We start from the raw sequence: 26,377 nt of genomic DNA on the forward strand, positions 1-26,377 counted from the left end.
AAAAGTGGACTTTTTTGACAAGTCTACAATTGAAATATGGGCCAGTTAAAGAACTTGAAAAATGTTTTTTTTCGGTGCAGACAATATTTGGTTGCAGACTAATGCCCACCCCGATTCAAACCACCCAGCTGACCCGGGCAAGTTCAGAGGTGGAGTGATAAGACGTCTGCACTAAACAGGAGGTACTGGGTTCGAGTCCCACCTGAGTATTAAACAGTAAGACTGGCCTATTTTAAAACAAGTGCCCTTTTGTTAAACCAGAGTGCCCTTTTGTTACCAGCGGCCTTTTAAGAGTGCCTAGCTGTTTGGAATTTCATGCGACTGTCAGCAATTGTGCCACCCAAAAAGTGCCACATATTGTCCATGATTGCACAAATTTTCAGGAAAAAATACGTTCTTACATTAAAGGGAATATACAACATTTGCAAACATCGAAAAATAAAGCTACCAAGTTTTTGCGAAATACCTTAATAGGATGTTGGTAAATGACAGTCTAAAGCATCCTGTAAAATTATGGCACCTGGTATACTGTCATTTTCAAGAAAAGTGTTATTTTTGTATCAATTTCCAACGCTGATCGGCCGATCAGCGTTGGAAACAACTGGCCTTTTTTTTCAAATACTGGCCCCAATTTACCATTGCACTTGTTTGCAATCGATTACAAACCTATGAACGGGTACGAGCCAGCTAGACTGGTTCCCTGACCTTACAATTCCCCAATGTATGTAAACTGCTCTGTTTCTTCTTATATGGAGTCAGGGAACCAGACTACAGGAAAATGATCGTTTTTCTTGGTTTTTATAGCATTTTCGAACCCAAAACCTCCAAAAATTCAGTGTAGCTATATTTGCTTTATATTTCCAAACCCCCAATTCCATCCATTTCTGAAAATTACAGCAAAAGCAAATGATGTATATTCCCTTTAAAAAGGTAACCCTATTACACATAGGCATAGCCAACAGGGGAGGGGGATTAGTAAGGGTGTTATTAATTCCCCCTCCCCCCAAAAATATTTTGTATTGACTGCCTTTTCCATTGAAATGCCCTTTTTTTCACCAGCGCTTACCCCCCCCCCCCCAATAATTGTGAAGAGTGCCATTATTTTGTTAACAAGTGCCTGTTTGACAAAAAGTCAGGCATTTTGTGTGCCAGGGGCCTTTACGAGTGCCTTTTATCTTTTTAATTTAGCGCGTGTATTGCCCTAAAAAGTGCTTTATGTTGTCCGTTAGTGTGCAACCTCGTTGGTTTTGAACAGCGCCCCCATCGTAAGATGATACCAGGCCCCCCCCCCCCCACCACGTATGGGAGAATTTTTATGGGAGGGGGGGGGGGGGTTAAACATTTCTTTTTAAGAAATGTTTAACACCCCCCCCCCCCCATAAAAATGACCACAAGTTACACATTTTGTTGTCACTAATTGCTATTTTTTTCTGGAAAAAAAATAACATCAAGTTTGAATCAAGCATGTAATAAACCTTCAATTTTATGAATACTCTACTTGACAAAAAAATTTCAACTTTGCATCTAACTTATTTCAACCAAATTATCATATTAAGTTCAAATATATGTAATTACAAACATTTTACTTAATGTGCTTCATTTGTAGATTAAAGGTCTCTCATTTCACATCAAGTGGAGATGGCATCAAATGTTACAGTGCAATCAGTGTTGGAGAAGATTTGTGTGGATCATCTGGAATGCTACATCTGCACCAACCGTTTCAGGCAGCCCAAACTGCTGGACTGTTTGCATAGTTTTTGCCTGCAATGCCTCCAAGAGCTCATACAGAGCCAAGATCCTAGTGGTACAAAGCTGATATGTCCTCTGTGCAGACGTGAAACCATGTTGAAAGGGTCTGGGGTTGCTGATCTCCCTAATAACTTTGCATTCAGTGCCCTGGTGGAGGAAGTTACAATGCAGGAAAAGCTACTGGAAGGTCAAGGGTCAGAGATCAAATGTCAAAACTGTGATGAGGAGAATCAGGCAATTTCAAGATGCATGGACTGTGCTCATTTCTTATGTCATGAATGTCAAAAGGCTCATGGGCGTATGACCCTAATGAAATCTCACAAAATACATACACTGACTGAACTTCGATCAGGAGAGATTGTCTACAAGAGTAAACTAAGAGAAGAAATTCCAAAATGCGGCAAGCATCCAGATCAGAATCTCAATGTCTACTGCAACACATGTGAGCAAGTCATATGCCTTATGTGTACTGTTCTCGATCATGGGAATCCAAAACATTCCCTCATCGGCCTATCTGAGGCTTTCGAAAAGTGTAAGAAAAAAGTTGAAGAACTTGTCTCAAAAGTTAGTAAGAGTAAAACAGAACTGAACACCACCATAGAGAAGACTTGCACAACTCGCAAGAAACTTGACATCATGTTTGCAAACACCAAAAAGAAAATATCAGAAAAAGCTGACCAAGAGGTTGCCAACATCCGACAGGAGGAGCAGAAACTATTAACAGAGACTGACAGGATTTACCAAGAGAGAATCACAACGTTTGATGCAGCTCAAGCCAATAACAGCAAAGAGGTGACACAGACAGAGCACAAGCTGGAAGAGGTGAAACAACTCATGAATCAAGCAAGTTGCTGTGAGATTCTTGAACTTCAGCAGAAGCTCTTGCATAACCTCAGTGAATTGACAGGGAAGCAGCCAGAGCAAGTCCCTGACAAGTTGACCTTCATGGACTTTGAAGAAGGTGAGAGGTCACTTGGGAGACTCATTCTGGAGGAAGAGCCAAAGGCTGCAGCAAAGCAATCACCAAGACCTGGAAGATCACGTGTGAAAGAGAAATGGGAACTGAAGACTGAATTCGAGAACTTTGGATTAATAAGACATGAATTCATAAAACATGTGGCAACCCTCTCTAACAATACAATACTTGCACTATCTAAAACAAGTCCTGGAAGTTTTTTGGCAACGTTAGCAAGAAACAGTCATCATGCACTATTCACAGTTTCAATTGCCAATAGTCATCAAGAAAGAATTCCTATTCCCAAAAGGCTACAAATGAATGGCCTCACCAATGTTGTAAGGTGTATTGCAGTGAGCAAGGATGACAAGCTCCTTGCTCTAGATGGTCCAGCAGTCAAGGTCTTCAACAAGCAACATCAGCTCCTCCATCAGTTCACACCAGGTAGAGGGTCAAACAGCCAACCAACATGCCTTGCAGTGGATGACAGCAATCTGATAGCAGTGGGTTATAAAGACCAGAAGGAGATATCTCTACACAACACAGATGGATCCCTCATCAAGAGACTGCCTGCTCCAATGATTGGAGATTATCTGACAATGTACAATCACCGCCTTATCTACACAAACTATGACAACAAAAGGTTGGTATGTGTAGACTACTATGGTGCCAGTGTATTTTCAGTAGACATGTCCAGCAACATGCAGTGGGGTGGGCACCCTACTGGCGTGTGCTGTGACAGTGATTGTAGCATCTATGTTGCTGTGTATGGATATCTAACAGTAACAGGTGATATTCTGCATTACAGTCCTGATGGCAAGTACATTGGATGTGTGATCAAGGGATGTGGTTGTCCAAAGGGCATCACAATCACATCAAATGCTGATCTGGTAGTGGCAGCAGAACAGACTATAAAGATATATCATCGTCCTTGAGGACATAATTACACCCAGAAAAAAGCCCTGCTATAGGGTCATTCCATGTCAAATCACTCCCCAAAAAAGAAAAGTAAACACCACCTCCTTCAAATTAGTTCACATTAAGTGTATGGGGTACTTTGGCAAAATAAGCTAAAATCTTAAGTTTAAGAGCCATCGGACTACGGTTTTCAGGCTACAAAAATAAAGTACTGCCCACAATTTTCTGCCACTTTAAATTTTGGTCAAAATTGGCATGGCTGCCAATTTTCAAATGACCATATCTTCATCACATGTGGACCAAGTTTGTCAATCTTGGCTTCTTTGAAAGAATACATCATAAGAAATCAAAATGTACCATTATTTTTTATTTTGGAACAATTTGAGGTATATGACAACTTGACCTTAAATCTGACCCCATACATCATGTGATGTTGAGATGAACTGGATACAAATTATAACCCAACAAGCACAGTTTCTTCAAAATATAGAAAACAAATTAGGTGTATAATACTTTTTGTTTGGGTTACCTCTTCTCAGAGTTGGTAAACTCATTGCATAATGTACTTTAAAAGCAAGGATTTTTGGTCCTAAAATGTGTACATATGTACAAAGGGTTTTTTTTTGACCGATTCTAAATCCACTTAGAAGTACATGTAATTACCACAAGATGACAAACTAATATTCTGAGAATATCAGCACACAGTCTGCAAATATATCATATCATATGATATATATCAGATATCATCTCACTGAGAAAGAAAATCCTTCAATTTTTACTCAGTTTCTCAATAGATGGGATAACTCTAAACAGCTTTCATTACGATTAAATCGTCACCGTTTTCACAAATGGGGCGAATTTCATGAAAATTGTCTGTTTTTCGAAATTTGGTTTTGGTGAAAACGAATAAATATATGAATATCTACAACCTAGTGAAGCTATAATTTCAAAAAATTTGTTAAAACCTTAATTAACCTAATTAACGAATGGGCGAATTTGCCACAAGTGCCGTTTTGCATTTCGCGAAGGGGAGAATTTCCGCACTCTATGGTATTAATACATTTTCAGTAAATAAATACATTGTAATACAATGACACGCTATCATCAAAGGGGCACATTTCAGGCGTGCGCAATAACACGTTTTCACGAAGGGGCAAATTTCAAGGGGCACACGCAGTGGGGGCAGAATCTGTGCATACTGTACAAAAAATGCATTGACTCCGACCACAAAAGGGCGAAATCTGCGCGCGCTCACGAAGGGGCGAATTTGCTAATTGGTCATTTTTTTCCCCATTTTCACGAACAGCCACTTTTCTTATTTGATTAATTCTGCAAATATTATCACCTATTTTTCTTAAAGTTTGCCACATCTTCTTTCCTCTGATACCTAAATCTTGCATATTTTATGCATCTTTAAGTTTCAAATTGTCAAATGAAAAAAGGACCAACTTTAAACGTGATTATCTTGAATGTTTGTTCAGACAGTGAAATACTAAATTTGCCTCTTCGTGAAAACGGTGTCGACATGACTGCAACTTACATTTCAAATAAGAAAGATTTCGTACCGACACAAGACAAAATTAATGATCAAGAAGCAACTGGATGAAATATTCATGTAGAATCAATTTTAAAGTTAAAAAAAAATCATATGCAGTTCCTTGGTTGTTTCTTTCACACATTTTTGTTCTGAGTGTCACATCAAATTAATGTATCATACATTAACATCTCTGTAGCAATGTCAACTATTTGTATTGAAACACAACTTGTATAAAACTTTTAGTAATACATGGATGAATGCAAATGTTGCTTAAATTAATAATAGGGTGGTATATTTGTAAATCCATATTATTCTTTTTGTGGAATGATAAGACAACAGATGACGCATTTGGATCATTCTATACATTGTACATTCGGGGTCCACTTTTTGCCTAGTCCATACATCCGTCACCTGTTATTTTGTAATTGGGGATGCAATCCTTCATAATGTATGTATTCTTCTTCCAAGAGTGCTTATGTGAAGCAAATAACCTGCCCAAACAAATACAATTGTTAGGAATTATTTTTATTTATGCCACTTGAAAGGAAAATGTTACAGGGACAGAAAAAAGTCATTAGTTGGACTCCACATGTATGCAGAATGACCAACTTGTTTTGCATCTTGAATAACTTCATGTGTTGGTATCGGGTTGCTAACTAAACCAAGTTACCTTCTCTCTTGGCCTGGTCGGCTTTGGATCAAAGTTTGAAAGAATGGAAGGAATTGCAAATACATATTATGATAAATATTCCCCTGCATGTTAGCTCACACATGAAAATGATTTTATTGTTACTGACAATTGAAGGATTCTGTTCTTATTACTTGGTTACAGTGCAGAAGAGTGCAGGAATACAATAACATGTAAACGCTGTTCAGCACAAACAGTCAATCGGAACTCATCGCATAGACTTCCATTGTTAGTTGCCAGTGCCATAATTACACGTGTACAATATTTAAATGTATGAAGCCTGTGCAATTTGCATTTTGATAAAGTTACAAATCTGCCTTTTAAAGTGTATAACTTTTGTAATCGTGCACCACACGACAAATCTGTGTACAAACACAATGTGTGTACATATACGTGTGATCAAGTAACATTTCCGTTTTGAAGAAGTGATGAACATCTTTTATGTCTCCTGATTAAACATACTTTTATTAAAAAACAGAGACAACTGTTTGGCTATTTAACTAATGGGCTATTGCATCAGTTATATTTTTCAATTTTAGGGGAGAAATGTACAGTGTGTATCAAAATAAATGGAAACAAAATATACCTGACGTAGAATGTGTAACCAACATAGATAATATTGGTATGGTTTGAAAGATACGCCTTTACACTTTAAAATGAGACATCAAACGTTCAAATCTGATACATTTTGACAGAGTTATATGGGTATTTTCCAAGAGAGGTCAAATTGACCGTGGGACCAACATTTCACTTTAAGGCATTGGGACAAAGGTAACATAACTGGCTGTGTGTGGATATTTGCCTGGCCTACAAAAAATGTCTTAAGCGAGTAATATCATATAGTAATATAGTAATATCATTATCATTTTGCTTGTTTGTTACTACGTTCTACCAAATGTAAATACTTATTCAATTTGGATCAAGGCAAAGAAATTGATGTGACTATATATAACCTTGCAGTAAGCAATTTCATTAAAAAAAGGCGACCTTGTGCGCCAGCCATGAGGTGACATGACATCATTTTATTCCGAAATCTAGACTTAGCTATTGATTGGTCAATTTTGATGCAATGTTTTTGTAACACAACAACGGGCATAGAGATCTAAAACAACCAAACTGATATTGGCTTTCAAAACTGTTATCATGCGCGAACGCTCACCGTAGGTGAAAGGCGCAAGAGGGCATTCTCCTTACGCCCGTTATTTAGAATATTTTATGATGATAATTCAAAGTCACAGGACGTTCGTGCATCGCGTAACATATCGATACAGTCTGCTTGACATACATGTAGGCTAATTTCTCTCACATAATTTACAACGTAAAAGCATAATAGATGTCATGTTTAGGTTTCATTATATGCACATGACAATGTGTTACCGAAGACTCGATATAGAAGGCGCCTGCTGAATGGTCAGAATATCGAGGTCAATATGCAGTCTTGTTTTGCATTAATTAATCGCCCAATCTGATGACGTATCATAGATCCTGTGTCTTTTGAAATGTATGAACTTACCTGTACATGGCAGTACATTGGGGAATCTGTTCTTGTTTTTGAAGACAGGTTTCTTGGCTTCCTTATAGTTGACTGCTGCTGACATTTCATTTAGCACCTGAAGTTTAAAGTAAACAAATTGACAACACATGTTACAATACTTTTTCTCTTTCTAGCTTGGACTTCATTTACAATTAACAACTGTTGACTAATGTGATGTGGGGAGGGGAGGGGGGCAGGGGGAGGGGATGGGGATGGGGGCACCTTGTCCCCAGCTCCAGCAGCTTTTTTGAAAGATATTTTGTTCAGTAACTATTTCCATAAATGGTTAGAGAGTTCTGACACAAAAAAAAGAAAAGAAACCAAGCTCCGAAACCATTACATTGAGCCGTGAAAATCGGCATTATTTTCCAGTATGCATAATAATTGTCAGTTAATAATTGTCAGTTTTGAAGAGCGCCCCCATTTGGAAAATGGATACCAGCCCCCGCTCACCCCCCCCCCCCCCCCAACTTTTGGATTTTACGGAGGCCAAGAGTTCGGGGATGTGTGAGTGCGGTTGCCCCCCCCCCCCCCCCCCTTAACATCAAAAGCTGGATACGCCACTGTGTGGGATATGACGTATTTAACACCCAAGGGCTGCATTTGGCCTCGGGTGCTATGTACATGTATGGCCAACACATTACACACTGGGGCACAGGCTGCATTTTGCAGTCCATGTGCAGTACACACATCACCCATAAGGGACTCACTTTCGATGCGAGAAACCTTTAAAAGGATTATTTACATGTTTTTGTTAACTTTGCAAGGTCGACACCAAAAGAAACAATACTTCTTTGGGAAGGATTGTTACTTTAAAAGCATTTTTGAAAAACTCCACTAAAGTCATCACAAATATCTTATATTGCGATCCCATATCAAATGTCTGAATTGTAATTATTTATGCACAGTATAGACAACTGTTTACAGTCTTCAAATAATCATGAAAATTCCTTTAGAAATGTGAAAAGGAGTATCAAGTGTATAAGATACCATACAATGCTGTATTTGGGTATAAAGATTTCAAATGGAACTGACCGGAATAACTAACTTTTAATTTTCTAAATGTTGCATTGCAATCTAGTAAGTGTCATGCATACATTTGCATATATTCCGTTTGCTACATGAATTTCATACAAATGTACAAGCACGTACATAGGCCTACACTTCAACATATTACATACAGTATGTGTTCAATTAATATTTCCGCTTCAGTGTAACACAGTGACTGGAACAGGCCCTTGGTAAATCTATTGTTACCAGAACTGGGCCTTTGAAAGGGTTCACAAAATAACAATACCTGTTGACTAGGCAATACAAGTTCAACTGTGTGACCTGTGATCCATTGCAGTCTGGTGTATTTATAGAATTGGGAATTTACAGTGAGCAATGCTACACCCTACAGACATTCAAGTCAATCCAGAGAGTGAGAATCCACCAAATAGTCCACCAGTTTCTTCATCAAACTGCCAAATTGATTGCAGAAATATCTTCTAACATCATTCAGGTATGTTTAGTTGAGAATAAGCTTGACAAATGCAACCACAATTGGCATAGGAATCAGTGCAGACATTTGACTACCAATTTGTACATCAGTTTCCTTCTCTGATGCACCATGAGCAGTGTGTTAAACCAGTCCGAAGAAGTTAACGAAAGCACAAAATGCAGCAAGCTGAATTTATGCAAACCTACTAACTAGGGTATCAGCGGATTAGTCCTATTTTTCAGTTTATAAATATGTAAACAACTTTTTTGGACTACACATTCACTGATCTTTTCCTATTTTTAATTTCTCTGCCAAAAGAACAAAAGAATCAATGTTTGACCAATTTTCAATTTTTATATATTTCTGCCAAACGTGATATAATAGCACTGATGAAAAAAAAGTATGAAATTGACCATTAACAGCATCACCACACAGCCTGAAAAGCGCCAGTTTCTCGATAAAAAGTTTCTTCAGCCACACATTATCAGTGTTTTGCCAGAGATACAGCAGGCATAAGTGGCTAGCAATACGGCACAAAACTGTGCCTGGTGGAGTGGATATTGTGCATTTATCCTGATCGCAACCCGTTCAAGATCAGACAACTTTTGTATATGTTTCTCTTCATATTTCTTAGTTCAAAAATAGACATTTTCTTTTTGAATTTTGTGCCCCAGAGGATTTTTTTTTAGAAGAAACTTGAGTTGGAATTTCACTATCAAGATTGATTCTGCCAGTTTTGTTACTTATCAATGCTTATTACAAGAATATCGTCATTTGAAGTTTGAATACTCAAAAACCTTTTATCTAATGTGCTTCATTTTCAGGTTAAAGATATATCTACCCCGTTCACATTTAACCAAACAGTCAAGATGGCATCTAATGTTACAGCGCAATCAGTGTTGGAGAAGATTAGTGTGGATCATCTGGAATGCTCCATCTGCACCAACCGTTTCAGGCAGCCCAAACTGCTGGACTGTTTGCATAGTTTTTGCCTGCAATGCCTTCAAGAGCTGAGACAGAGCCAAGATCCTAGTGCTACAAAGCTGACATGTCCTCTGTGCAGGTGTGAAACCATGTTGAAAGGGTCTGGGGTTGCTGATCTCACTAATAACTTTGCATTCAGTGCCCTGGTGGAGGAAGTTACAATGCAGGAAAAGCTACTGGAAGGTCAAGGGTCAGAGATCAAATGTCAAAACTGTAAAGAGGAGAATCAGGCAATTTCAAGATGCATGGACTGTGATCATTTCCTCTGTCAAGAATGCCAAAAGGCTCATGAACGTATGACTGTCATCAATTTGCACAAAATCTATACACTGGCTCAACTTCGATCAGGAGAGATTGCCTACAAGAGTAAACTCAGAGAAGAAGTTCCAAAATGTGGCAAGCATCCAGATCAGAATCTCAATGTCTACTGTGACACATGTGAGCAAGTCATATGTCTCATGTGTACTGTTCTTGATCATGGGAATCCAAAACATTCCCTCATTGGCCTATCTGAGGCTTTTGAAAAGTGTCAGAAAAAAGTTGAAGAACTTGTCTCAAACGTTAGTAAGAGCAAAACAGAACTGAACACCACCATAGAAAAGACTTGCACAAACCGCAAGAAACTCGAAGTCATGTTTGCAAACACCAAGAAGAAAATCTCAGAAAAGGCTGACCAAGAGGTTGCCAAGATCCGACAGGAGGAGCAGAAACTGTTAAAAGAGACTGACAGGATTTACCAAGAGAGAATCACAACGTTTGATGCAGCTCAAACCAATAACAGCAAAGAGGTGACACAGACAGAGCAAAAGCTGGAAGACGTGAAACAACTCATGAATCAAGCAAGCTGCTATGAGATTCTTGAACTTCAGCAGAAGCTCTCGCATAACCTCAGTGTACTGACAGGGAAACAGCCACAGCAAGTTCCTGACAAGTTGACCTTCATGGACTTTGAGGAAGGTGAGAGGTCACTTGGGAGACTCATTCTGGAGGAAGAGCCAAAGGCTGCAGCAAAGCAATCACCAAGACCTGGAAGATCATGTGTGAAGGAGAAATGGGAACTAAAGACTGAAATCAAGAACTTTGAATTAAGTGCATCATCACCCATATCACTTATTGCAGTACCCTCTAACAATAAAATACTTGCACTATCCAAAACGATTCTTGGAAATAGTGGAACACTATTCACATTATCACTGACCAATAGTCAACATGGACCACCTCCTATTCCACAAAGGCTACAAATCAATGGCCTCACTGATGATATAAGGTGTATTGCAGTGAGCAAGGATGACAACCTCCGAGTTATAAATGGTCCAGTAGTCAAGGTCTTCAACAAGCAACATCAGCTCCTCCATCAGTTCACACCAGGTAGAGGGTCAGACAGCCAACCAACATGCCTTGCAGTGGATGACAGCAATCTGATAGCAGTGGGTTATGGTGGCAAGAATGAGATATCTCTACACAACCCAGATGGATCCCTCATCAGGAGACTGCCTGCTCTAATGATTGGAGATGATCTGACAATGCACAATCACCACGTAATCTACACAAACTGGCTTAACAAATGGTTGGTATGTGTAGGCTACTATGGTGCCAGTGTATTCTCAGTAGACATGACCAGCAACATGCAGAGGGGTGGGCACCCTAAAGGTGTGTGCTGTGACAGTGATGGCAGCATCTATGTTGCTGAGTGGGGATATCCAACAGGTGATATTCTACATTACAGTCCTGATGGCAAGTACATTGGATGTGTGATCAAGGAATGTGATGATCCAAGTGGCATCACATTCACATCGCATGGTGATCTGGTAGTGGCTGCAGGACAGTCTGTACAGATCTATCACCGACTGTAAGGACAGATTAATTAAACTGGGGCTATCCAGTGTATCCAGTGTATCCACCAACCACTTCCATCAGACATTAAACATTGTTATCACTGACAAAAAACTTGAAAGTTCATTCCCTCAAAAAACATTCTACAATACTGCATATTTGGTTTATTGCTAAGGTCTTTGGTCTCTGTATGTGTTGACTTTAATAGCTCAACCACTTCCCCTTTGGAAAACCTTGGATTTCAACACCCAGCCTACTTCCTGTAAAATCTTAGATCTGGTGGCCCAAAAATGAGAGCAAAGGAATGACCCTTCACATTGTTTGCAAATAGGGCTGAGTGCACATTTTAAAATATTACAAATGAGAGGAAAGTATTACCACAAGAGGGCAATTCAATTTTCACAGATCCATGGCGGCAAATGCAAAGTCAATGCATGATGTGCTTACCAAGTATAAGATATAACCCTATTCCTGTATGAAATGTAAACATTTCCTTAATATTGTTATTCGATTTTTCAATTATTGGGGAAATTGTTGAGTTTAGATGAATGCAACTTACATGTATGTTCGAATGAGAAAGATTTGGCACCTCTGTGTACATGAGACAAGTACATTACTTAAGAGCAACTGAATGAAATATGTGTGATATTGAACTCAAACGATAGTTTAAAAAGTAAATCATATGTAATCACTTGGTTGTCTCTTTCACAGTGCTTTCTGAGTGCCTCATCAAATTAATATTAGTTTCATTACATTTACAACCATGTTGAAAATGAAAACCTTGTGCATTCTACTGCAATGATACATGGATGTTTGTAAATGTGGTTAGTATGATGGATGTACATTTGTAAATTGAAATTGTTTGCCTTAGAAGTTCTCAAATGTGATTTTTTTAAATACTACAATAGAAGATGAATTTCGAACATTTTATGAATTTGGGGTCCAGTTTTTCCTGTCCCTGTGCATCTGACATCTACGATTTTGTAATAGAAGATGCACTCCTTTATGTGTGTACTCTTCCTTCAAGAATGCTTCTGTGAATCAAATGACCTACCCAACAAATATTAATTAGTTTGAAGTCATTTTTAATGCCACTTGAATGGCAAATTATACATTTCAGAGTTTACAGGGACAGGAAAAATGTCAGACTTTGGACCCTAAATGTATAGATTGACCTACTTGTGAGAGGTTCCGTATCATTACAATAATAGTTTAGTTTATTCCATAAATGATTGAGGCTTTGCTTCTTTGAATAAGTACTGGTTTGCTAAATGCTGATAGACCAAGTAGTCTAAATGAACTTGAAGCAATGAGCATTTGCTTTCATTACAGAATATTTCTCCAAGAGAACGCAGCTTCCATGACAACAATGGCATTTCAGCAAAGATCCATTTAAGTCTGTTATTTTACCAATCAGCATCTCACATACATTTCAGCTGCATTTTCCACTGGGCATGTGTGACTCCTAGGGTTATTTGCATACATAATGAGGGCTGCCTGTTTTACACCGATGATGTAACTCAAAAATATATATTTGTATTTTATCATTTATAGACCACTTAATTTGGAAGCCGTTATTATTGTATCACTAGTTAGTTCATTCACTGTATATTTTGTCAAAGGCCTTTTCAAAAACGTTTTCTGAGAACATAGCAACAATGATTTTATGAAACAACCCACTTTTCTCATTTGTCAGTTGTTTACATTTAGGACCATTTTGTTTTTCGACAAAAGCATAACATCAGTGGCTTCCCCAACATTTATACTTGTACATAATGGTAGAGGGGATTATCAAGTAATCAGATTTGTGAAAACATTTTCTCTTGTTTTTTTTTTATCTCCTGATTGACCGCATTTGAATATTGTCCAAATGCTCTCAAAATATGTTGAGTATGTAACTATGATCTTAGAAAATTAGTCAAAAAAAACAAACAAACACTACAACAACACTGTTTACGGTCAGCTTTGAAAATTGCTCATTTTTATCAAAACAAAAAAAAAATGTAGTAAAGAGAAATCTTTTGTATGTTAAAGATCACCTTATGGGGTTTTATGTTGAGTATTTTATTGTCCTGTGAAAACTTTAAATGTCTAGAAACCTTAAGCGAAAAAGTGACACATGAATGATCAAAATTAACCACTTTACAAGGGAAAAATTTAAACATGGAATTGTTTTGGTAATCCTGATCTTTAGGACCCCGTTCCATATAAGAGAACGAAGAAGACACTTTATGTTTCCGGACTTACCTCAACATTTTACGATGATACAAGCAGGAAAAGTCACTCTGTGTGCTGAAAATCATCTACATAGTTCGCTAAAATACCATGTTGAATATGAACAAGCTTAATTTGTGGAAAGAGGGCAGGGTTTTGATTTATGAGGGAAATTATGGGGTAAAACGGCAACGAAGACTGCCCGCACGAGACGAAAGAAACAAAATGGCGACCAATGCCACTAATGATTCTGATTGGCTAATTTTTGCGAGGGAAAAATTGCTTGGACTGTGACCAATTCACCTGTACTAGCGTACAGATACTGACTGTAGCAAAGGGGGTGAGTCCACAACTGGGAACAGCAGCCTCGCTATCGCGCACTCATCACAGCAGACGTCAAAGTGGAACGCGACAGTTACGGCACATTTCTCATGTTTTCGACTGCCAAAAAAGGTAGGAAAGTCACCTTTTCTGTGTAAAAGTGTTTCAAAATTACAAACAAACATGAGTTTATCTGTAGAAACACGACTGCTTTAGTCTGGGAGAGTAATTTTGGTACTGAAAAGTCAATTCCAAAAGTTAGTTTCCAACGGAGCTCGTAATGTAAATAGAGGTGTCCTAAAGATAAGGATTACCATTGTTTTTCCAAACTGAATGTCTAGCAAAAGCATTTTTAGGGCATGCTTATACAAAAAATATTGAAAGTAAATATTTCTTTAAATTATGGGCGTAAAGACAGTTACACTTGACATCTAAAAGTGAAAGAACTGATATTGTATGGTTGCCGAGGGTGCAGTCAAGTACCCACACACCTATAGATAACTTATAAATATCACACATTCTATGGGAGTGAAACGTACGGGATCTGGAACTTCCTAAAGGTACCAGCGGCGTAACTAGGGTTAAGCTTCTAGGGGGCACCTGGGGGTTCACCAATTTTTTGGAAGGGGGGGGGGCAAGGAAGGTTACATATACATTTGTTGCATGTAATTCAAGATTTCAAATGGAGTGGGGGGGGGGGGGAGAGACACGTGGCCCATAGTTACACCTTTGAAAGGTACACAGAAATATGGAATTCTAACATCATATCAGGTTTAACAGTCCCTTACATATTTACAATTAAAACTAGTTACGAACCAATAAATGGTTTGAAAGGTATCAACCCCCTTTAATTGTCTTATATTGCAGGCCACTCTTTTTTTAATAAATTGAAATACAAAATGATTTTGTTGGAAATGAAGCCTTAACACTAGTCTAAGTCTCACCCGTTGTATCACCCTCTCTGTCTCTGGTCCAACGTCGGATATATCTACACATTCAAATTGATGCGACCCTGCGCGCCAGCCAATTAATCAGAGTCGACATGACGCCATTTCAATCTGAAATCTGATGATGCCATGTTTTTGTAATGCAACAACGGACATCTAGATCCAATAAAACCCGACATTGGCTTTCAAAGCTGTTGCATATATAGGCTATGCGAACGTTCATTATGGACAAGATGTGAATGCACAAGAGTGCATTGTCGTCACGAGTCTTATTTAAAATACTATGTGGTAATCATTCAAAGTCAAAGGATGTTTGCGCATCACGTAAACATATTGATACAGGCCGCTTCACACAAGCTTTTTTTTCTACCACAATTCACAAGGTAAAAGCGTAATAGATTATTATATGTGCATGATAAGGATAACGGAAGACCCCATATAGAAGGTGCTCGCTGAATGGTCAGAATCAAGAGGTCAAGACACAGTCTTGTTTTTCATAATTAATCGCAGAATCTACTCGCATATAGACCCTTGCTGCAGTGTTGGAGCACTCGTACTCGAACTCGAACTCGAGTACAACTCGAGTATCAATAAAAATACTTGGCCCATACTCGATCATAAGTACTCGAAAAAAGTACTCGGCACGTACTCATAATTTTGGACTCGTCCCATAACTTGACAAACTGTACTTGGTGAACTCAATCCAAGTCGCGCAGTACTCGAAATAAAATTCGGGTTTTTTTTCGATACTAATTTTTCGATACTACACTTTGACCAAAAAAATCACAGAGTGTACATGGATATGAAAATGATAAGTATTGCGCTGTATTCTTTATCGACTCTAAATCAAGCATTCGTGAATGGGTATTGGCAGCGCTCACAGTATCACTGGTGCACATTTTTTACTGTCCTATTCCTACTGAATACTACAAGAATACCAGCAAAATAAATCGCAACCTTCTTTCCATGGGCTGCATGTACGATCATTACACGAGGCATTTTCTAACTAACATTCTCTGGCGCATAGCGGTGAGTTCGATCCAGACGTAGACATGTCTTTTTCGTCAGAAATTATATCTTAGGGGTATAGAGATCACAAGGAATGTTTCGCTAACGGACAGAAGCAGCACAGCACGGTATGCAAGTCATGTGGGCTGCAGATTTCGGAGAAGTCTGGAACAACTTCCAACTTCGATAAGCATCTTCGACGCAATGAATCAAGAATTCCAAGCAAAAACAACACTTTTTAATATGTGTATGTGTTAATTTCTTGGAATACTGGGTAATTACTTAACATCTCACATGTATGTAAAGGCGCTGAATTTCATAATGCTTTAGTTTAAAAATGTACTCGGGGTGTACTCGATATCTTTGTACTCGTATTCGGCCCATACTCGTCACTGTGTGTACTCGGAAAACTTGGTACTCGAGTTTTGGTACTCGACTACAACACTGCCTTGCTGTGTACAGGGATATTACATAGACTACCTTAGCACCAATCCCCCTACAATTAAGAACAATTCACAATGCAGTGTGAGTGTGCCAACAAGTGTTTGCCTCAAGAGGCCACTTTTCAACTTTATTTAAAAGTAAACTAACTTCTACAAAATGAACTTACCTGTACATGGAAGTACATTGGGGAATCTGTTCTTTTTTTTTCAGACAGGTTTCTTGGCTTCCTCACAGTTGACTACCACTGACATTTCACATAGCACCTACATGTACATTTCAAAGTGAACAAATTGACAGACAACACACATTACATTGCTTTTTCTCTCTCGAGCTCGGACTTCAATTACGAATCAAGTTAACTCTTGCTGACTGAATCGTTCGCATATTCATTCTTCAGCAAGTGCATGGACAACATAGCCATACACCAGTATGGCAGAAATATAGAACCGAGTCTGTGACACGGACTTGAGTTTGACTTGAGTTGCAAATTCTCAGACTTAACTTCAAGTTACAATGGCTGATGACTCAAACTCGGCTCTCATGACTCAACTCATGACTCAGACTAGACATCGGGGACATGTTACTGGTGAGTCACATTTCACTGACTCAATGAAACAGTTTTGGCAAAACTGTCTGGTAATAAATTAAGCTAATGCTGATGGAGTGCAAAATTTGGTTTGTTGTTGGTAACAATTGGTTGAAATAAAGCCCTTGTATTCTGATACATTCTGCTTTGCAGATACGAAAATGGGAAGATCTGATAACCTCACTTGAAGTTCTATAGACTACACACATTCCGAGTGGAGTTACCCAGCCCTGAATTTTATCATTGGGTTGTCATGTAGGGCTGGAGCTAATTTTTCACGTAACCGAGCAGTGTAAGCAGGTCCCAAAAAAAATTGAGAAAATTTGTGGAAAATGTTCAATTTTGTCCCCGTTACACACTAATTGCAACTGCAACTCACCCCAAACTTGCCTGGAATAACCATTACCCTACACAGGTCCTTGAAGTAAAAAACGATCCACGATGAAGAGTCAGCATTGTACACATGTAGGCATGGCCAGGACCGCAATTGGTTTGTGCACAAAAAAAATTGTGTACAATGAATGGCAGTCGATTACCAGGCACAGAGCGCTGTCAACTACTCGTTTTTGCCGGCTGCGCTGGCTGTTGGCGCATGACGTCACGCGGAAGCGTAACTCCCGATGACTGTTTCATGCACTAATATGAGGTTTACCACTCGCATCACAGCTTTGGTACTGTGACCGCAACCGATGCATGAAACAGTCATCGGGTGTTACGCTTCCGCGTGACGTCATGCGCCAACAGCCAGCGCAGCCGTCAAAAACAAGTAGATGACAGCGCTCTGTGCCTGGTAATCGACCCCCATTCATTGTACACAATTTTTTTTGTGCACAAACCAATTGCGGTCCTGGCCATGCCTGCAAGGTTGTCAGGTTAGCGGTTATTCCTCCTTTTTTCACTGCAATTGTAGGCTGAATCTTCATCGTGGATCGTTTTTTTTACTTCAAGGACCTGTGTAACGGTTATTCCAGGCAAGTTTGGGGTGAGCTGCAATTGCAATTAGTGTGTAACGGGGACAAAATTGAACATTTTCCATTTTTTTTGGGACCTGCTTACGCTGCTCGGTTACGTGAAAAATTAGCTCCAGCCCTACATGACAACCCAATGATAAAATTCAGGGCTGGGTAACTCCAGCTAGGTCGAACCCTGAAATTTCGTGACATTTTTTTGAGACTTTTAAAGTTGTGAGTTCTTGAAATATTCACTGAACCAAAGTTTTACCCCAAAGTCAGCTTGAATTCCTCCACAGGGTCTTGCTTGTCTATCTGTTTTTGCAGTGTGGTAATGGTGTTCTGGAGTGACTGACCCAATAAGCACCAACCTTAGCCGGTCTGTTGAGCGTCATGTGTCGCATCTCAGTGTCGCTGACCACGCGTTCTTGGTCCTTCTAGAGGGGATGTTGGTGTCAGAACCCCAGGAGCTGGAATTATCGTCATCGCTTTTGGGGACATAGGCCTGGCCTGGGGGAAAGGATAAAACGTCCAATACAATACTGTAACTAATAGTGGTCATCCGTGTTTATTTTTGTATAGAGCATTTTCGTAATATTATAAAATACCTTAGGCCCCCCCCCCAAAAGTCTTCGGTTTCTGGTATGGAGCTTGCCCCAAAAGGTGCGGCGTGTGGCTTTTTTTTCTTTTTCACTTATTTTCTTCTTCAAATGTTGGCTGATGACTGCAAATGGTGCCCGACTAAATTTAGTGCAAAACATAAAGGAGCCCAGAGAGGCCACATAAAGCTTATACTCGATCTTAACCCCATCTAAAACATGTAAAAATTGTGCAGCAGCAGGATTCCAGTCAAACCAGTGAGTTTGGCGGTTTTAACACATCATCTTACATGGAAAAAAAACTTTTTAATTTTGCCGACACGCATGGCTACGGCGACGCGCACGCAGACCAGAAACCGGAGCCTTCTTTTTGGCCTTAGCGAAGACAGTCTAAAACGTCCTGTCAAATCATGGCACCTGGTGTGCTGTCATTTTTAAGAAGAGTGGTGTTTTTTTTTATCAGTTTCAAACACGTCATGGTTGGCTGACCAGCAATGGGAAAAACTGTTTGTTTTTTGTTTGTTTGTTTTTAAATACTTCCCCCAATTAACCATATTTAGTTAGTCCGAATTTTGTAATTCGCAATTAATTACACATCTATGAACGGGTAGAAGCCAGCTAGACCGGTTCCCTGACCTTATACAATTCCCTGACATCTATAAATTGCTCCGTTTTATCTTAAGTGGGGTCAAGGAACCAGAATACAGGAACATGATTGTTTTTCTTGGTTTGTCCAGGATCTACGAACACAAAACTTCAAACAAGACAGTGTAACAATATTTGCTATAAATACTAAACCCCAAATCCATCGTTTCTGAAAATTACAGGAAAGCAAATGTTGTGTATTCTTTGCAACACAAGCATTCCATGATGTTTCCATAACATGAAAATTTCATTGGTGTTTTTATTGAGTAAACCTTTATCTACCATAACATAGTTATTCCACTAAATTCTTGCAAGAAACTTCACAGACTTTTATCACTGTGTCTTGAAAATGTATGCCTTAAAACGTAACATCTGTAATGGTTGTTCACAGCAGTGAACTCAACATGTGGAAATGGATCTTCGTGTAATTTTATAGTTGGTTTTGCATGTTTTCCTGAAATTGTAAACTGATATTGTGAAACAGAAAGTTGCTCGATATAGTCACTGACTGGGCAAATTCCACTCTGGATTTAATCTGAGGCCTGATTTTCATTGTGGATTTTGTTGGAGACATTTTAATCTCTTTGGATTTGAACAGTTTAATTAAATCAAATATTGAATCAAGAATTATTTAATCATTCTGTAGTCCAACCTACTCATTTCTTTTGCCCTTCTGTCAATTGGGTGCTTGTCTTTTGTTGTAAAGGGAAACCACGTTTGAATGAATTTTCAACACGTCACTTCTAATCTTTATGTAAAATTTCTATTTCAGGGCAGCTGCAACCCTCTTTAAAAGGCTTTTATTTTGGATTAATTTTGTGCACAAACAAATGCACAATGCAAGGAGACTCCTTCCTAGCATTTACATTATTGATCGCGATAGGGACAGCTAGGAACCAGTTAAACATACGAGGAGCTAATCATGGTTTGATGGCAAATCATTCATAATTTGTGGGGTAATTTTTCCAAAACTGAATGTTGGGGGAGCAATTTTCTCCATTTGATGTATCATGTAGAAGTGAGTTAAAAAAAAATTATCCAAAAAAACCTTTTGTTTCCTTGGTCAAACCTTTGATTTGAAGGAAAAACTTGAAAAGAGCACTCATTTAGTGATGAGTTTCACAAGATAACTTTCAGACCCTAATCTAACACATGAGCTGAAAGTAGATTGACAACTAGGTTGCAATTCTTAAGAACTGTACTCATGTCAAATCTGCACTTTTTTTTAGACATAGTGTCTCGGACTAGACAAGTGATGACATAAAGAAATATCAACACGAAAATAGCCCAACCAGCCTTAATATATGAGCAGTAATCTGATTTGAAGGCTTCTTGCTCTGGGAATTTAAGAAAATTTGATATTTTTTTCCTGACTAATTCCAATTTTGTCTATTGTATTCTTAACTCCCACATTGCCCCCCCCCCCCCCAAAAAAAACCCCTTACAAACCTTTGATTTTGCATCTGGAACCCTCCTAGGAAAAGTTTTACTTTGGATTACTTTTGTAGCTCTAATAACAGAAAAATAAAATATACATTCTTCCATGCTATCACGAAACTGAATCACTATTGGGCGACAAACAACTGAAAAATATAATATAATTAAAAATAAAGTCAGTCAAATTCTGAGGGCAGTGCTTTATTCAAAAGTGAACAAAAGATTGCTATTGAAAAAAAAAATTGAAAACACTTTTTTTTTATTAGGCTGAAATTTGAAAATAACCAGGGCTGCTTAGTCCCATAATAGCATTGGTGACTTCTGATTCCATTTTTGTGGGCTGGGGCACCAGGGTCATGGAAACACTGACTGCTATTTATGCACAGGAACCTGCATTGATGTGTGCATCAATGTACGTACAGTATGTACAAGTGGACTCAGTCCAAAAGCTTCTAAATATAGAACTGGGAATTTACGCACTGTGTGCAATCATATTTAAGTATTCATGTACACATGTACATGTACAGTGCATTGCATACACATCAAACGGTGAACTGCCTACGGAAGTTGTGCGCCATCTTTCAGTAGAAGGATAGTTTCAAATTTTCCTTTTAAACCAACAAAAAGACTTCAATTCAGGTAAGATACTTCACGTTGCACCGTTGTTGTACTCATATTACATGGCATTTGTCAAGAATCTTGGAGTAATTGCCAGTACCGATATGTGCAGCATTGGTCTTACAAGAGGGAGTAGTCAATGCTCAAATGCAATACTCTTTGAAAAAAATTCTCTGTTGTCAGTCTACCGGCTTGAGAGGCATATCATTGATCCTACATTTGAGCCTCCAATAAAAGTTTAACAATTGAACAAAGAACTTGATAAAGTGGGACTATAACCTGCATATTACTGGATCAACACACAACTGATATATCCCAGACCAGCCCTATGTTGGCGGTTCCCCAATTTGAAAATGTCTTTATTCAAGGGGCACTATAGACAGAAGCCGTGAATATCTAAAATGCCATGCAGCCAGGGATCATGCCCAAAGTCACGTTAGCACTGCTCTTTTTGTTTTTCTTATCTGTTTTTTCCTATATATGCTTTATCATGATTTTCTCAATGCTATATTGTATTTTGGTTGTGGCTGACTAGATATAAATGTTAAGTATTGTTTTCAATGGAACCAAAAAAAGGGGGAGGGAGGGCCATGCACCTCAGTCTGCACGCGCTCTCCTATGCAACACTAAATTGGGGGGCGGGAATTAATAAATTAAAAACAATTAGTTCCCCTCCAGGGCTTGGGGCTGCCTAAGTTTATTTCAATGCTTTGAATTAATAAAATATTACGAAAACAAAATTTACAACATTTGTTTCTATTAGTAACGAAGAGTAGGAACACAAACTTTTGGGGGAGCTAAACTTATTTTTTGGGAGTCTAATTGCAAGTGCCTCCCCGCACATTGGAGTTTTGTCAATCAACTGAATTAATTAGATATTACAATTCTTAAGTCGCACCACGAAATAACGTATCTTGATTTTTGGCCAAATTTAGTTTATACATAGGAAACAGGAAGTGGAAATTCTGCTCATCTTGTTTTCATGCACATTACTATGTGTTGCAACAATACATACAAGATCTTAATACTTGTTTTAATTGGAAGTGACAAGAAAGTGGTAGTGTTTCAATTATTAGCAAATCCTTTCATCAATACATGTAAGAGGGCGCTATTTTGCTTTGGTCACAAAAAGGCACTTGTTGTCATCAGTGCATATGAACAGTACAAAAATTAGTCCTTAAAAATTACCCACAAAAAAGGTTTTGAAGAAATATTGGCCACTGCAATTGTCCAAACAAGCCATTTCCAGAACAGGATAAAGAAGTAAAAAGTGGAACCTACTCCAAGAAAATGAAAGAAAGTTTGATATAACGGTGCACAAATTTGTGCACTACTGTTCTGCTTTGAATAACATCATGCTTTGGCTCATGAATATGAAATGTCATTAGCATAAAAACTAAAATGTCGAATTTCCCCCACAAAGGAGGTGGAAAATTATAGTTACATGGCAAGAAAGCTGTCTTAAATGTATTAAACCCATAAAAAATCATAAAAATCCTATTACATGTTCCCTTTTAAACGATTTTATTTCATTAAAAGTGCTAATTCTCATAAAGTTTTACTTCAATCTGAGTTCCAATTAACTAAGAATGCTTATTAGACTCTGCACCGGGTACATCTGTAAAAAATAAAACAATGTTTCACCAAGAAGTGTTGTATCGTGATACGCCACTTCACTTTGCACGCTAATTCCCATAGTGCTGTGACGTATCTTAACAGCACCAGCATGAAAAGTGTGAATTCATCCTTTCACAAACTGTCCTATCCTCATATCTACCACGTGGCCACTATTACGCGCTATGCTTGAAGTACAATCAAGTCAGTTTTACAAAGTGACGTGTATCTTGGGAACTGAATATCTTAAAAACTAAGCAACTCAGAAGCAAGCGGATTGCACACGATGAAGTTGAAACTATAATGGTCTAGTTGAAACAAAACCGATTGAACTCTTAAACAGGAAGTATAAGTAATGAGCCGACCAAAATATGACCAGATTTATATCAGTTTTCTCAAAACACCAAAAACTGCAAAATGATGGTTCATGGTGCGACTGATGAATTGATACCCATGGACCTAGGAAACAACACATTTTGACAATGTTAGAGGTGATTCATAGGATCATTTAATAGATTGAAATCAACCTTTGACACTCTTATTCATTCTTTCTTAGGTTAAAAACAAAACTTGCTTCTTCAAGAAGTCAAGATGGCATCGAGTGTTACAGCTCAATCAGTGTTGGAGAAGATTAGTGTGGATCATCTGGAATGCTCCATCTGCACCAACCGTTTCAGGCAGCCCAAACTGCTGGACTGTTTGCATAGTTTTTGCCTGCAATGCCTCCAAGAGCTCAGACAGAGCCAAGATCCCAGTGCTACAAAGCTGACATGTCCTCTCTGCAGATGTGAAACCATGTTGAAAGGGTCTGGGGTTGCTAGTCTCCCTAATAACTTTGCATTCAGTGCCCTGGTGGAGGAAGTTGCAATGCAGGAAAAGCTACTGGAAGGTCAAGGGTCAGAGATCAAATGTCAAGCCTGTGATGAGGAGAATCAGGCTATTTCAAGATGCATGGACTGTGATCATTTCCTCTGTCAAGAATGTCAAAAGGCACATGGACGTATGACTTTGATGAAATCTCACAAAATCTACACACTGGCTCAACTTCGATCAGGAGAGATTGTCTATAAGAGTAAACTAAGAGAAGAAGTTCCCAAATGTGGCAAGCATCCAGATCAGAATCTCAATGTCTACTGCGACACATGTGAGCAAGTCATATGCCTAGCGTGTACTGTTCTCCATCATGGGAATCAAAAACATTCCCTCATCGGCCTATCTGAGGCTTTTGGAAAGTGTAAGAAAAAAGTTGAAGAACTTGTCTCGAAAGTTAGTAAGAGTAAAACAGAACTGAACACCACCATAGAGAAGACTTGCACAACTCGCAAGAAACTTGACAATGTGTTTGCAAACACCAAGAAGAAAATCTCAGAAAAAGCTGACCAAGAGGTTGCCGTGATCCGACAGGAGGAGCAGAAATTGTTAAAAGAGACTGACAGGATTTATAAAGAGAGAGTCACAATGTTTGAAGCTGCTCAAGCCAATAACAGCAAAGAGGTGACGCAGACAGAGCACAAGCTGGAGGAGGTCAAACAACTCATGAATCAAGCAAGTTGCTGTGAGATTCTTGAACTTCAGCAAAAGCTCTTGCATAACCTCAGTGAATTGACAGGGAAACAGCCACAGCAAGTTCCTGACAAGTTGAGCTTCATGGACTTTGAAGAAGGTGAGAGGTCACTTGGGAGACTCATTCTGGAAGAGCCACAGGCTGCAGAAAAGCAATCACCAAGACCTGCAAGATCATGTGTAAAGGAAAAATGGGAACTGAAGACTGAAGTCAAGAACTTTGAATTAACAAATGCATATATAGCACATATTGCAGCACTCTCTAGCAATAAAATACTTGCACTAACTAGAGGAATTTTTGAACAAAGAAGTGCACTATTCACAGCTTCACTTCCCAATAGTCATGAGGAACGATCTATCATACAAAGGCTACATATCAATGGCCTCACTAACTATGTATGGTGTATTGCAGCGAGCAAGGATGACAAGCTCCTTGTTCTAGATGGTCCAGTAGTCAAGGTCTTCAACAAGCAACATCAGCTCCTCCATCATTTCACACCAGGTAGAGGGTCAGACAAACCAACATGGCTTGCAGTGGATGACAGCAATCTGATAGCAGTGGGTTATGAAGGCAAGAAGGAGATATCTCTACACAACCCAGATGGATCCCTCATCAGGAGACTGCCTGCTCCAATGATTGGATATTATCTGACAATGCACAATCACCACCTTATCTACACAAACTATGACAACAAAAGGTTGGTATGTGTAGACTACTATGGTGCCAACAACAAAAGGTTGGTATGTGTAGACTACTATGGTGCCAGTGTATTCTCAGTAGACATGACCAGCAACATGGATGGGGACCCTACTGGTGTGTGCTGTGACAGTGATGGCAGCATCTATGTTGCTGTGAGCAGATATCCAACAGGTGATATTCTGCATTACAGTCCTGATGGCAAGTACATTGGATGTGTGATCAAGGGATGTGGTTATCCACGTGGCATCACAATCACATCAGGTGGTGATCTGGTAGTGGCTGCAGGACAGTCTGTAAAGGTCTATCACCGAGTGTAAGGACAGATTAATTCAACTGGGGCTATCCAGCATATCCTCCAACCAGCTTCCATCAGGCATTGAACATTGTCACTGAAAAAGAACTTGAAAGTACACTCCCTCTAATAATATTCTGCAATACTGTATATTTGGTTTATTGCGAAGGTCTTTGGTCTCTGTATGTGTTCTAATACCCTAACCACTTCCCCTTTCAAAAATCTTGGACTTCAACACCAAAACCACTTCCTATAAAATCTTAGATCTGGTGGTCCAATAATGAGAGCAAAGGAATGACCCTTCACATTGTTTGCAAATAGGGCAGAGTGCACATTTAAAAAATATTATCAACGAGAGGGAAAGTACTACCATGAAAGGGCAATTCAATTTCCTCAAATTCATCTTAGCAAAATGCAAAGTCAATGCATGATGTGTTTTCCAGTACAGTAAACTCCGGCTGAACTGGCACTCTCGGGACTTACAGGAATGGTCTTTTGCACACATCATTCATTGCACTCATTGGCTTCGATCTCCTTAATGCTTGAGTTGAATTAATCCAGCAAATTAATCCTTGAATTGTATCATCATGTTTGGGGTATTGCACAGTAACGAATTAAATGCGCACGCATTGACTGCAGCAGTAGTCATTCAGTAAGACGACCCCCAAAATGGACAGAGCGAATGCGTACAGTCAGAAGGGGTACTGGTATTGATATGATGTATGCAGCAAAGATCCTATATCACCGCGTAGTGGTAT

General features: G+C 38.9%; 2 protein-coding genes across 2 annotated transcripts; both read left to right on the forward strand.

The window, feature by feature from the left end:
* Positions 1-1,525: 1,525 nt before the first annotated feature.
* On the forward strand, positions 1,526-11,701 carry LOC119726896 (E3 ubiquitin-protein ligase TRIM56-like). The gene is made up of 3 exons (XM_038198746.1): positions 1,526-2,791; positions 10,122-10,691; positions 11,430-11,701. Exons 1-3 carry the CDS (start codon positions 1,639-1,641, stop codon positions 11,699-11,701), a joined length of 1,995 nt encoding a protein of 664 aa, XP_038054674.1. The 5' UTR covers positions 1,526-1,638.
* A 12,286-nt stretch (positions 11,702-23,987) lies between these two features.
* Positions 23,988-25,069, forward strand: LOC119726897 (E3 ubiquitin-protein ligase TRIM71-like). Its single transcript, XM_038198748.1, has 2 exons — positions 23,988-24,609; positions 25,040-25,069. The coding sequence occupies exons 1-2, from the start codon at positions 24,016-24,018 to the stop codon at positions 25,067-25,069; spliced, it is 624 nt and encodes a 207-aa protein (XP_038054676.1). The 5' UTR covers positions 23,988-24,015.
* The last annotated feature ends 1,308 nt before the right edge of the window (positions 25,070-26,377 follow it).

Source organism: Patiria miniata, unplaced genomic scaffold, assembly GCF_015706575.1.
Source record: "Patiria miniata isolate m_02_andy unplaced genomic scaffold, ASM1570657v1 HiC_scaffold_2, whole genome shotgun sequence".
Taxonomy (NCBI): domain Eukaryota; kingdom Metazoa; phylum Echinodermata; class Asteroidea; order Valvatida; family Asterinidae; genus Patiria; species Patiria miniata.

What these genes read in the sequence shown, in the direction of transcription:
- LOC119726896 (XM_038198746.1), top strand. Translation starts at nt 1,639, where the DNA reads ATGGCATCAAATGTTACAGTGCAATCAGTGTTGGAGAAGATTTGTGTG. An exon ending in ACCAAGACCTGGAAGATCAC is followed by an intron (nt 2,792 to 10,121) that starts GTGTGAAAGAGA and finishes TCCTCTGTCAAG; the next exon opens with AATGCCAAAAGGCTCATGAA. An exon ending in ACAACTCATGAATCAAGCAA is followed by an intron (nt 10,692 to 11,429) that starts GCTGCTATGAGA and finishes TGGTATGTGTAG; the next exon opens with GCTACTATGGTGCCAGTGTA.
- LOC119726897 (XM_038198748.1), top strand. Translation starts at nt 24,016, where the DNA reads ATGGACTGTGATCATTTCCTCTGTCAAGAATGTCAAAAGGCACATGGA. An exon ending in TCAAACAACTCATGAATCAA is followed by an intron (nt 24,610 to 25,039) that starts GCAAGTTGCTGT and finishes GGTGTATTGCAG; the next exon opens with CGAGCAAGGATGACAAGCTC.